General features: G+C 39.0%; 1 protein-coding gene across 1 annotated transcript; it reads left to right on the forward strand.

Moving 5' to 3' along the window:
* The first annotated feature begins 4,993 nt into the window (after nt 1-4,993).
* Nucleotides 4,994-6,887, forward strand: LOC132176286 (UDP-glucuronate 4-epimerase 3-like). The gene has a single exon (XM_059588449.1). It carries the CDS (start codon nt 5,175-5,177, stop codon nt 6,474-6,476), a length of 1,302 nt encoding a protein of 433 aa, XP_059444432.1. The 5' UTR covers nt 4,994-5,174; the 3' UTR covers nt 6,477-6,887.
* The last annotated feature ends 6,304 nt before the right edge of the window (nt 6,888-13,191 follow it).

The raw sequence follows: 13,191 nt of genomic DNA on the forward strand, positions 1-13,191 counted from the left end.
GTAAAATGCAAATTTTTGGCTTCTATCCTCAGGTCACCATGTTACGAACAACACCCTAGGCTCTAAACAAGTTCATACGAAAATAGTGAAGCATGATGTTTGTGAAAACCAAAGAAAACAATAGGTTTTTCTAAAATGTTTGAAAACCACTCTTTTCTTCTAAGGAGAAATGGTACACAAGTCATGGCATGACATCTTTTAAAACTTGGAGAAAGCAAGAACAATAACAAGATAACATAAAAGCTTGATGAAAGGTCAAGAGTTACCTTAAAGATAGCAATAATCCCCAAACCTTCTTCTTTCTCTCAAGAAAATCTCCTCTCACTTTAGGGTTAGGGTTTCGTTTCAGGTGTATGGGAGGCTTAGAGCTGAAGGGGAGGCATGCTCCCTTCTATAAAAGTGGAGAATAGGTCAAGATCCTTCTGTAAAAGGAGAGGCTTGCATTCAAATATATAATCTAGTTTTCATAATGACTCCCAAAGTGACAAGATCCTTCTCTGATACATTTACTATAGATCTCAACATTTCAAGAATTAGGCAAATTGTAGTGTAATTTTTCTCCATGCCTCTCTAATACATGTGCAATTGATTTTTTAAAGAACCAGCACAAATATTAATGTTTTAAGTAGAAAAATAAACAACTCCCACTGAAAATATGAGAGAAGATTCAAATGGTCTCAACTCAAAAATGCTAGTTCTCATCTCCTCAGGTGTACCACAAGATCCAGATGGTGTATTGTCCAAGAAGACTGAGGGGTGTAAAAAATTAACGTTGTCCAGATGGTGTATTGTCCTAGAAGATTGAGGGGTGTGAAAAATTAACGTTGTATAGAAAGCCATGGTTTTATTTTATTACTTCTAAGAGCATTCAGTTTGGTTTATGTATATTTTTATGTAAAATAGCTAATCAAAACTCACTTTATCTAGTTTAGTTAATAAGTTAATGAGTACCATACATTCGATTATCCTTTTTTTTTTCTTTTTTTTTTCTTTTTATCTGGATTGTATTTTTTTTAAACATCCTATTTTTTAACTTTTGGAAAAAAAGAGATGTGGAGAGAGAATTAGTAAGAGAAAATTTTGCGAAAAGAGAAATGTGGAAGATAAATAGTAGGATAAAATCTTGGGAAAAGAGAGACGTGAAGAGAGAAGTATATTAATGAAATGGATGTGTGAATAGTGTCATCTACATGTAGCAGTGCGCTGTTCACAAATGCAACAAAAATGTATTTTTACATTTGAAATGCATAATCTCATGCAGATGGTTTTTTAGTGTTTTACTTATATATTTTATATAAAAATAATAAATAAGTAAGTCATTGTGACTGTGAGTGCTCTTATATGAAAATTCCTACTGAATTAGGCGTAAGGGACATTCCTTCAAGGGACATTCCTTCCTACTAACTTGACAAGTTTCTGAGCTTACCCAATTCCTTTCTTTTGTAGGCATTAGGCTATGCTAATGAGAAAGTTAAAACAAAAATTTAAATAAATAATGACAACGAGGGGTTTGACCCAAACTTCAACTACCAACCATTTATCAAGTCTTTTACTATTTAGTCTCTAAAAATAACTTGTATTTTTTAAGTTATTAAAAAAACATGTGCTCATTTACAATGGTTCTTCAAATGAATGGATTTGGCTTAAGTGTTGTAATTCCTTTTAGGGATAAATATAAAATTGGTGCTTGTAGTTGGCATAAATTACAAATCACTTCATATGGTATAAAAATAATTTATAGGTTTCTGTAGTTGACCTAAATTACAAATAACTGCATGTGGTATAAAAAATAATTTATAGATCTCTGTAGTTAGCCTAAATTACAAATTACTCCATGTGTCATAAAAAACAATTTATAAGTCTTTATGGTAGGCCAAAATAACAGTTTAATACCTGAAATAAATTTCCGTTAAGTAACTTAACAGAAGCAGAATTCATTACTTTGTCATGTTATACCCAATAAAAACACAACACATGTTATAATTAATTTTTTATTTTTAAAAATGACAACTAGAATTTTTCACATCATTTTAGGACACCAGCTAAGATTATACAGCAGCTCTCACTCCAAGTCATACTGTTTCAGTAAATTAACCTAATATTTTCTATCCCTAAAATTTTATTTTGTACGTAACCCTCTCTCATTTTCATCTTCCTTGCCACGATTTAGGAGCATTTTACAAGAATTTGACGGTCACATCTTCTAACCATTGAAAAATAAATAAAAACAATATTCAAGTTAATAAATTGTGACAAAATTTTCCTTCAAATTAAGTTGGAGAAAATTGTGTTACTCTTTTTATTAAACTGATATTTGTTTTTAGAGCATGAAAATTGATTTCATGGAGTAAACTGTTATTTTGGCCTACCATAAGGACCTATAAATTATTTTTTATACCACATGAAGTGATTTGTAATTTAGGCCAATTATAGGGACCTATAAATTATTTTTTATACCACATAGAGTGATTTGTAATTTTTTTTTTTTTAAGGGAAAATATTTCCAGTATCATTAATTGATAAAGGATCACGAGTACAAAGCTCTTACATCAAAGAGCAAAAGTTATGAGAAAATAATAACCAAAGCTACAAGGTTACAAGTCATAGATACATACATGACAATCTGACATTCAAAACTTATCTATGAAATCAAAATCCACAAACCCATGACTAATCTTTAGTTTTTTTTTTTGAAAGAAAAACATTTCAATTTCATTGATAATAATCACGAACATAAAAGCTCTTACATCGTAGGAGCACAAAGCCCTGAAAATGCAAATTATAGCCGAAGCTACAAAGATACAATCATCACCTAAAACCTCCGCTAACCTATGACTAGTTTTTAGCTGAGATAACAGATCTGCATAAGATAGACGCAATCTAATGCATAGGTAGCTCAAATTCCTCCTCGACCCAAAAGCCAGGATAAAGTTCACTTCTACAACTCAAAGGCCTGGACCAAAAATCACATCCATGACCCAATGGTTTGGACCAAAGTTCAGTTCACATCCAAGCAGGCAGATCGAGGGGCCAAAGCCTTATTACAAACAGAAGCAAGAAAATCAAAATAAAACGTGGGCGAACCAAAGAGGCAGAGCCTTATTACAAGCAAATAACGTGAATGAAATGCATACAGGGAAAAACAGGAACAAAGACAATACAAGGAAAGTAAAACAAAACAGGAACAGGCACACACAGCGTGGATGCCGATAGTGCACTCGTCGGAGACCGACACCGGAAGGGAACGCTAGAAGCTCGACGCGGTGGGGACGCGGAAAAAGGCCCAAAACAGTGGACGGAGGGAGGCGAAGCCGATCGCCAGCTGGCTGGAAAACCATCGCAGCAGGGGGCGTTGATGCTCTTCACTGGAGGGGCGCGAGGAAAAACCCAGCAGCGGACGGTGGGCGGCAGAGCTGGCGGAGGAGATCGGTGGCGAACACAAAACAAAACAAGGAGGATTTTGAAAGAAACCCCAAAATCAGCACCCACACTGAGTGGCACACAGGCAAAGGTACAAGAACAACATACCAAAAACACAGCAAAGAAACAAAAGGGAAAGGAACAGAAAACAACCAAAGAGCCCCGCCAGAGACAAAAGCAGAACAAAGAGGAAGGGGCGGCGGAGAAGGGGTAGGGAGGAGGCAACCCAAGCTAGGGACATCAAGTAAACTACTGGCACTCGGTGCAAGGGCAGACGAGGGGGAGGAGGGAGGCAGCAAATGGCCATCCCTCCTCCCCTCACCATGGGGGATGGGGCTTACCTGAGGCTACGGCACAAGAGAGAAAGCGAGAAAACCCTAGCCTGACTAATCTTTAGTTGTAACAACAGGTATGCTCCAAACAGACTCAATCCAATACATAGGTAGCAACATCCTCCTGCCGAAACTCATCCTTCTCAACTCGTAAGCCAAGAAATTATTCACATCCTCAACCCAATAGGCCAGGACCACAAAATACAGGAAAAACAGAAAATACAGGGAAAAATAAAGAAAATGCACAAAAGCCTACAAAACACCACCGGAGGAAGGCTGCCGGATGATTCTGGCCAGAGCGTGAAAAAACCATGCGCAGGCGCGTGCGAGTCATGATCCGCCGCGGGGTTGCAGGAATCAAAAGAGTCAAGTGCCATTGAAAGCGGGCGGGGCTGTTGCGCGCGATGGAGGGGCGTGTGTCGAGGTGAGTCTGACGGAGGGACATTGATCGAGCTTTGAATAGTCCGATCCAAGAGCCCCACCAACCTCGAAGAAAGACATAGTAGAAATGGTGGACAGCACACCCGCACGCGATGGCACTTGAGCCTATAACAAAAAAAAAAAAAGTAAACAAAAAGAAAAGGGGAGGGGGGGAAGAGTCGGGGAAGGGAGGGGGAGAACAACCCCCGAGCTATATGACGCTCTCTGCTAAGGTATACAAATGATGTTGAAATGATTTGTAATTTAGACCGACCATAAAAATCAATTTTGCATTTATCTCTTCTTTTTAGTGCAATTATGATGTAACTCTTTTAAGGGCCTAAATTTAATTTTGCTTCCTCTTTCTTTCTCATAAAATATTAAAAATTGAATCAAATCCCTTCAAAAAAACTATTACAGCACCTAAGCCTCATCCCTAAGAAATTTGTGTCCTAAAAAAAAGGTCATTTATCAAATTGATCCTGACAGAGAAACACCTATAAATTAAAAAAATCCATTAAAGGCCAACAAAAAAAAAGGGGGAAGAAAAATAACAACATATTTGGAAAATCGCCATTAGTAGGGGATTCGATTAACCTTAACTCAACCTGTCAGTCAATTTACAAAAAGAAAGAAAAGATATCTTACCAAAAACAGACGAATAAGCAAAAAAATCATTAATCAAATTTGGTGAAAAAGGTAACCAAAAGCCCAAAACCCTCCAAGACAATTAATATAATTCCCGGGATATCCCCTTCTCCCTATCTCAACCTATACTTAATTCTTACAAAATAAAAAAAGATCAAAGAAAATAAAGAAAAAGCACCCATCGTTATAAGCATCGGACCCCATTTCTGATCTTCACCAGCAACAGCCCAACTCAACCCCAATTCCCAATTCCCAATTCCCAGCCCCCCTCATTTTCTCTCTTACCAAAAACCCAATAACCTCAGAAAATTTCCCCAAAGCTCTATCCCGCTAATCGCCTCTTTGAGGGGCAGAATGTTGACCAAAATCTCCCACCTTGACAACCTCCCGTCCACCCCCGGAAAGTTCAAACCTGACAAATCCTCACCGTACATTAACCGTCTCCGATCCCAGTCCAAACTCATCCTCTGGTCCTCCTTCTTCGCTGCCTTCACTCTCTTATTCTATCTCTTCTCCACTCCTTTCGTGGGTCCACCCACATCGTCACGCCGAGCCCTCGGCTCCGACTCCTGGGGCGGCCGTGACTGGGAACGCCGCGTGAGCCGCTCTGCCCGCAGGCGCTCGGAGTCCGGTCTGACCGTTCTCGTCACCGGGGCGGCCGGTTTCGTCGGGACCCACGTCTCCGTGGCGCTCAAGCGGCGCGGCGACGGCGTGCTCGGCTTTGACAGCTTCAACCACTACTACGACCCGAACCTCAAGCGCGCACGCCAGCGGCTCCTGGACCGCGCTGGGGTGTTCGTCGTGGAGGGCGACATCAACGACGCGTCACTCCTCCAGAAGCTCTTCGACGTCGTGGCGTTCACCCACGTGATGCACCTGGCGGCGCAGGCCGGCGTGCGATACGCGATGCAGAACCCTGGCTCGTACGTGCACAGCAACATCGCTGGGTTCGTGAACCTCTTAGAAGTCTGCAAGTCTGCGAATCCGCAGCCATCGATCGTGTGGGCGTCTTCGAGTTCGGTCTACGGGTTAAATTCCAAGGTACCCTTTTCGGAAAAGGACCGGACTGACCAACCGGCGAGCCTGTACGCGGCAACGAAGAAGGCCGGTGAGGAAATTGCGCACACCTATAATCATATATATGGTCTTTCGATTACTGGGTTGCGGTTTTTCACTGTGTACGGGCCATGGGGTCGGCCGGACATGGCGTATTTCTTCTTCACGAAGGATATTCTGAAGGGGAAGCCAATTAAGATATTCGAGGCAGCTAATCATGGGGCGGTGGCGAGGGATTTCACGTACATTGATGACATTGTGAAGGGGTGCTTGGGGGCGTTGGACACGGCGAAGAAAAGCACTGGGAGTGGTGGGAAGAAGAAGGGTCCGGCGCAATTGAGGGTCTTCAACTTGGGGAATACGGCGCCGGTGCCGGTAACCGAGCTTGTAAGCATATTGGAGAAGCTTCTGAAGGTGAGGGCTAAGAGGCTGGTGTTGCCAATGCCCAGAAATGGGGATGTGAGGTTTACACACGCCAATATAAGTTTGGCGCACAGGCAGCTCGGGTATAGGCCTACCACCGATTTGGAGACGGGGCTCAAGAAGTTCGTGCGGTGGTACCTCGATTACTATGTGGAGAAGAAAAGGAGTGCCTGGTGATATTTCTGAATTTCCTTGTGTTTCACTCATTTTGTGAGCATTTTATCATAGTCGGTGATACTGTCTTACAAGAAACAATTGATGTCCTGTGATTCACAAACTGCTGGTTTGCATCTGTTGATAGGCATTTGCTTGCAGGGCATAGCCGGCTTTTGTCGAGGGAACATGAGAAGAAACTCTTATTGCTCTTTTCTACATGTTTCTGCTTTATTTAGGGTGTTATATTTTAGCTCAGGCTTTTGTACAGTCCATGACTGATGATAGATCACAAAGATATTCCAATTGGTGGACTCAATTTTATCATCTTGAATGAAATTGAAATAAACAAACAAACAAAAAATTGCATTTGTTGCAATGGGCCTTTATATTCTTTCATCTATTTTGGTATCATATATGCAATCGTGTTTCCATTATTTTGAATAAAATTGAGCTTGTGGTGATTTTCTGGTTTACTCTCTGTTTCTGATTGGCAAGACCTTTGAGTTTGAGGTTACTGTTTCATGATGCATTGTTTTTGTAGTTGCTGGAGGCTCATATGCTCTTTGATAGGTGTGGTTATATTACATACATTTTTAGTTCTCTCATACATTTTTACGGAGCATGTGATACTCACATGTAATTTGAACACATGTCAGTTTAATTTCCTCCGACCCCGTTTGGAAGAAAACTTTGTCTATTGTAAATTGTGTTCTTGTGTATATTATGAAGTGCAGAAGAGCTTGTTAGAAGAATACTGCTGATAAGTTCTATTAGACAAATAATTTAGGTTCTTCATCGTCCCCTTCTTCTTGGACCTTCTTCATTGGGTGACAGGGTAAGCAGTCCTTGTGCTGTGTCTGGTAGCTCTACCATTTTGGTTGGTTCATAGGAAAGGAAGTAGGGAGTTTAAGAATTTAGAGTGCTCGATCAACTTTGATGCTAGGGGAGTTGGTTCTAGTCGGGAAAAGGCAAGAGGGCTCTTGCTGTGTTGTAATGTAGCCCATGGTTTTTTCCTGTTTTGGTGTCCTTTGTATAGTTGATGTATGCATAAGGTGCGCCTTGTAATTTTTTTAATGATATTTCTTTGATTACCTATTAAAAGAAAAGGCATTGTATAATGTATATGATAATTTAGTCCCTAAATGTTGTTGTGTTGGTTTTAGTTTCTCACTTGCTACTTGATTGGATAGAGCTCCTCATCTTTGATCAGAATTTCTGTACACAATTACACATGACAGGAGGCCAAACACATAGGGTATTCCATTGATGATGGTATGTTCATATCTTTCTGAGCTTATTATACCCCTGTAATAGAATTTCTTAAGCTCCCCATTAGTTATCTCTCTTGCTTCTGCTAGCAATCCTTCCAAAAAAATGTATACATTGTGAGATGAATACAATGGTGTTGTTGGAGGTTTAAGAAGTAGTCCAACGCCTCGATGGCAGAAAGCGATTGAGCACATTCTTTGGGATGACTTTTGGATTCCTACATTTTCATAGAGTAACGGCAAAGAAAGATAAGAGAATTGTAGTGTTTTGCACACGAGGTTTGTCAGATGAATTGCTAATAGAGCCCTGTGAATTTTCTACATTTTTTCTCCTGGAGTGTCTTGGGGAAACCCATTTAGTAAGAATCTCTCACAGCATTAGATCAATTTTGAGCCCTGTGAATGAGTTGAGCTTTAGAACAATAGAGTGAATGTATTTGGTATTGGATGTGAAATTGAATGTACGATTGATAGGATTTGTGTCCCTACTGAATGTATTTGGTTATTTCCGTTTGTATAGAGAAATTTTGTTTTGTGAAAATTGCAGGACATACTTGCAGTTTCTTTTGGGTTTATTCAATTCATGATTTTCAATCAAGAAAGAGCATTTATTCAACTAATGAATTGAAGACGCCCATAATAATAGTAATATTTGTTGTTTCCAAGGGTAGCTCAATCGGCTGTGGTCACGCCTCATGAAACGGAGGTCACTAATTCGAATCCCCTCTCCTCCTTTTCTTGTGTAGATATGTCAAAATAATAATAATAATAATAATAATAATAATAATATTTATAAAAATATAAAAAACTAAGGGAAAAAAATAAAAAAGCCCCTCAAACTATTAGTCATTTCCGTTTTAGCCCTTTAATGTTTAGAAAATGATAAAGTAGCCCCTCAAACTATCAAAAAGTTGTAATTTGACAACTCCGTTAGTCAACATTGTCAAATTGGGTGAAAAATGCAAAATGACGTCTTTTTTTGAGATTAAGTTATTAAAATGCCATTTAAAAAAAAAAAAAAAAATCAATTAAAAAAATGCCCCTAAAAAATGATGTCATTTTGAAGAATTTTGGACCCCAAAAAAAAAAAAAAAAAAAAAAATCAATTAAAAAAATGCACTCCAAAACGGCATCGTCTTGAGGAAAAAAAAAAAAATCTATGGTTAGGGGTGGCTCGCCGGCCACCCCATGGCCTATGGGGTGGCCAGTGAGCCACCACTAACCACAATTTTTTTTTTTTTTTCCTCAAAACGACGTCGTTTTGGGGGTATTTTATATATATATTTTTTCCAAAATTCCTCAAAATGACGTCGTTTTTGGGGGGCAATTTTTTAATTGATTTTTTTTTTCATAAGGGCATTTTAGTAACTTAACCTTAAAAAAGACAGCTTTGAATTTTTCATCCTATTTAACGATAATGACTAACGGAGTAGTCAAAATGCAACTGTTTGGTAGTTTAAGTGCTACTTTATCATTTTTTGAATATTAGGAGACTATAACGGAAATGACTGATAGTTTGAGGGCATTTTTATATTTTTCTCAAAAACTAATGATTTTTAAGACAACTTGACTGAGTAGAGCTTACATCCACAATGTTTTTATTTTTTATTTTTTTTATTTTTTATAAATCTAATGGATAAAGAAATTTCCTTTTGAGTGAAAATTCTAGGCTTCCTTAGGATGTTTAGCATTTTCTTAAAAATTTGAAAATTCTACTTTGATTTTGAAAACATGTTCATGATATTGATTTTTCTATCGTCATGTGAAAAACAAATTAAGGCTCGATGAGGTGGTGCGAGTTTGAGCGGTGGTGTTGACTGTAGCTTTTTAGAGTCTTCGTGGGTTGGTGTTGTTCAAATGAGGACATTTTTGCGTTGGAAATTATGTTGCTTTTGCATTCATTTCTCTTGACAATAGATAAAATTAAGATGTATATTCATTTTGTAAAGTCAGGGCCATGACTTAGACGTATTATGCCTACTAGGTGAACATATGTTTGAATCAATTGAAATTGATCTTATGATTTGATATTATCAGTGCAAACAATAAACGATTTTTTTCATAGGTTACCTTCTGTGGTATACTCACAACAGGCATAAACCCACACCCAAATTAGTCGTGATTGCAGAGAACATCACATAATGTGCATGCAAAGGTTGATAAAAATAGTGAGTTTTTCTTAAAACATTTGAAAATTGGAAAGTTGACCATTTGTTCAACTTAGAGCGAATGTGGAGCAGATGATTTGCCTTTCTTCAATGTCTTAACTCCAGTGCACAATACATCAAATGTACGACGACAACTTCGAACACATTAACACTCAAAAGTGTATCCAAACTCCATGCTGCAAAATTGCACTGGAGAAGATATAAGAAAATTATAATGGGACACTTGATAGACTTTAATACTTATTACATATATAGATCATCCAACCTAACATGAAAATACAGTAACTGTATTCCTTTCTCAATGCAAATTTCTGATCTATGTATCAAAGGAGACAAGAAAATTAAAAGACAAGCATATCTGACATTTTTATTACCAGAACAGCAAATGAAGTCTACCCAAAGAATTCCAAGACAACTCAACATAGCAAGCTTAGCACAAAAACGATTCTATACAGTAAATATTTTTTGACGTACAGCAAACACGATAAAGATGCACTAACAACCCCCAATTGCAAGAAAGGATTAAAACATTTTGAGAATTACCAGGCAAGTCCAGATTTGAGACCTCCTCAACCACAACTTTATCAGGCAATTTCTCGAACAGTTGGTGTACTTCTTTCAAGTTCCTGCCTTCTAAAGAGAAACCCATTAGATTATAGTTCAAAGACCAATTGACCCCGAACCCAGACTTCGAAACTCGGTCATAAACAGCTGAGACACTAGAAAGAGCACGAACAAGAAAATGAAAAGTGGAAATATCTTGTGGCTCCCCTCAGGTAACCATATGAAAGTAAGTTGAAAAATTAGGATGATTAGAGAACCGAGCACAAAGCCTAACCCTTGATAAAGAACAAGCATCACCGAGAAAAATAAAAAGACCCTGCCAAGCGAGATCAAAGGACTGGTCTCTTCGCCTTTTTGAGCTTTGTGGGAGCGGGCACCATGGGTCATGACCGAACCATCCAAGGGCGAGGATGAGCAGGTGAGGGTGTGGGTGTCAAGGGCACAAAGGATGAACGTCCATGGAGGCAACTATGGCGGAAGAAACCATACGGAGAGGAGGGGCATGCAGAAGAAACTGAATGTATGGAGCGCTCGGCTTTACTTTTTGGAGCACTTGATATAGTCAAAATTTTGAATGCATATTATAGGCCATTCAATGCAACGGACGGCCTGGATCTTCAATTTCAGATTCCGCAATTCCAAAGGATTTGTTGGAGATCCTAATCCCTGGCTGATAGAGTGGAGAGCATAAAAAGGACTCTGTTAATTGTTCAACTTAAAAAGTTCATGCTTTATTTACCCTTTAAGACACGACACAACAAAAAGTCAGGCTGCTGGACAAGTCCATGAAATTCCAAGACTTAAAATACCCTTGATGCTTAGAAATGAAGTACCTGTATCCACATGGTAGCACACACAGACAACTCGAAGCCCACAACTGTGGTACCACATGCAATATCAATGTACAAGTCACTGCTTGAAAAAACCCAAATTCAAAGGTGTCCCGTCTGGCATGTTCAAGGAAACCAGTCAGGACTACAACAGAGAACATTCAACAATTTACAAGGGAAGAACTTAACCCATGTAATCAAAATGTGCTCACCAGAAATGCTTTCGTGTGTAAACTTTAAAACATGCACGGACGGCAACATCTCAATACTAAAAAATCTTGACATTTTCTAAACTTCTCTATTACCACAACTGTACAGAGCATGACACAGAAAAATCAACATTTTGTGCCCCAAGACATTCTCTTAAATAAAGGCTTAAACTATCAGATTTTCAGACAGTTTAGCCCTGCTATTCAAGTATTGTAGCACACTATGGACTTTAATAATTCAAGATAGTAGTTTACTAGAAGATTTAATTCATGTAACAGAATTGCCCTGCAGCCCTGTACCCTCCCATGGTGTCTAATTGGGTAGATAAGCGTAAAAAGTACAATAAACTACAATACATTGGGAGTGGGCAACTGCTATTTAGACTCAAAGATTATATCTCAAAGCAACTAGAAAAGCAGTTTAATTTGGATTAAGGAAATGAAGTTACAAAACCAAGAAACAATATGAAAGGGGACCATAGGAGCTAGAAGTCAAGATTGGTCATAAAGGTCCACTGAAAAATACAGTGGCAAATCCCTCCACTCATCTAATAAGCATTGATATAACAAGTACTCAGTACATAGAAGACTGTTACTGAGTGAGAAGGAAAGCCCTATCCAAATGATAAATATCTTGTCTGGTTGGTTATTCATTCTAGGAATATTATGCACTCCTATGGTAAGTAAAAGCAGTAGATTCCTTCTTCCAATCAAGACGAGATTAGTGAGCATATTGTTGAGTTCTATCAAAAGCTCTTTGCTGAGAAGCACAGTTGGAGGCCCATGGTTGATGGTATTTCTTTCGATTCCATTTCGGAGGGGGAGGCCAGCTGGTTGGAGAGAGATTTTGAAGAGGAAGAGGTTAAAAAGGTCGTGTTTAAGATGAATGGCAATAAGGCACCGGGCCCCAATGGGTTTTCTATGGCTTTCTTCCAAGCATGCTGGGAGGTGGTGAGGGAGGATATTATGAAGGTGTTTCGGGCTTTTCATGCCGGAGGAAGGTTTGTAAAGAGCTTCAATGCTTCTTTCATTTCGCTTATTCCAAACATTCCCGGTGCCATCAATCTTAAAGATTTCCGCCCTATTAGCCTTGTGGGCGGTATCTACAAAATAATTGCCAAAGTCTTAGCTAATAGATTGAAGGTTGTGTTGGATAAGATCATCTCCAAGTCGCAAAATGCTTTTATCAAAGGTAGGCAGATTCTAGATCCCATCTTGATTGCTAATGAATGCCTTGGTAGTAGGCTGAGATCTGGGGAGCCAGGGGTTATGTGCAAAATGGACTTGGAAAAAGCTTATGATCATGTGAACTGGGGTTTTTTGATGTACTTGATAAGGAGGTGTGGTTTTGGAGGTTTATGGTGTTCTTGGATTCATCATTGCATATCCTCGGTGCGGTTTTCGATTCTGGTAAATGGGTCTCCTAAAGGTTTTTTTAGCAACTCCAGGGGTTTGAGACAAGGAGATCCCCTCTCTCCTTTGTTGTTTGTTTTTGTGATGGAGGCTTTGAGTAGGATGATTTCTGCGGCGGTTCAGGGGGGGTTGGTAGAAGGCTTCAAAGTCGGCAATACTATTGTCTCTCATCTTTTATTTGCCGATGATACCTTGATTTTTTGCAATGCTAGGCCCGCCCAGTTACGCTATTTGCGGAGTGTGTTTTTGTGGTTTGAAGCTGCATCCGGTTTGAAGGTTAATTT

This window comes from Corylus avellana, chromosome ca3, assembly GCF_901000735.1.
Source record: "Corylus avellana chromosome ca3, CavTom2PMs-1.0".
In the NCBI taxonomy this organism is placed as follows: Eukaryota; Viridiplantae; Streptophyta; class Magnoliopsida; order Fagales; family Betulaceae; genus Corylus; species Corylus avellana.

Coding starts and splice junctions, on each gene's coding strand:
- LOC132176286 (XM_059588449.1), top strand. CDS start 5,175: ATGTTGACCAAAATCTCCCACCTTGACAACCTCCCGTCCACCCCCGGA.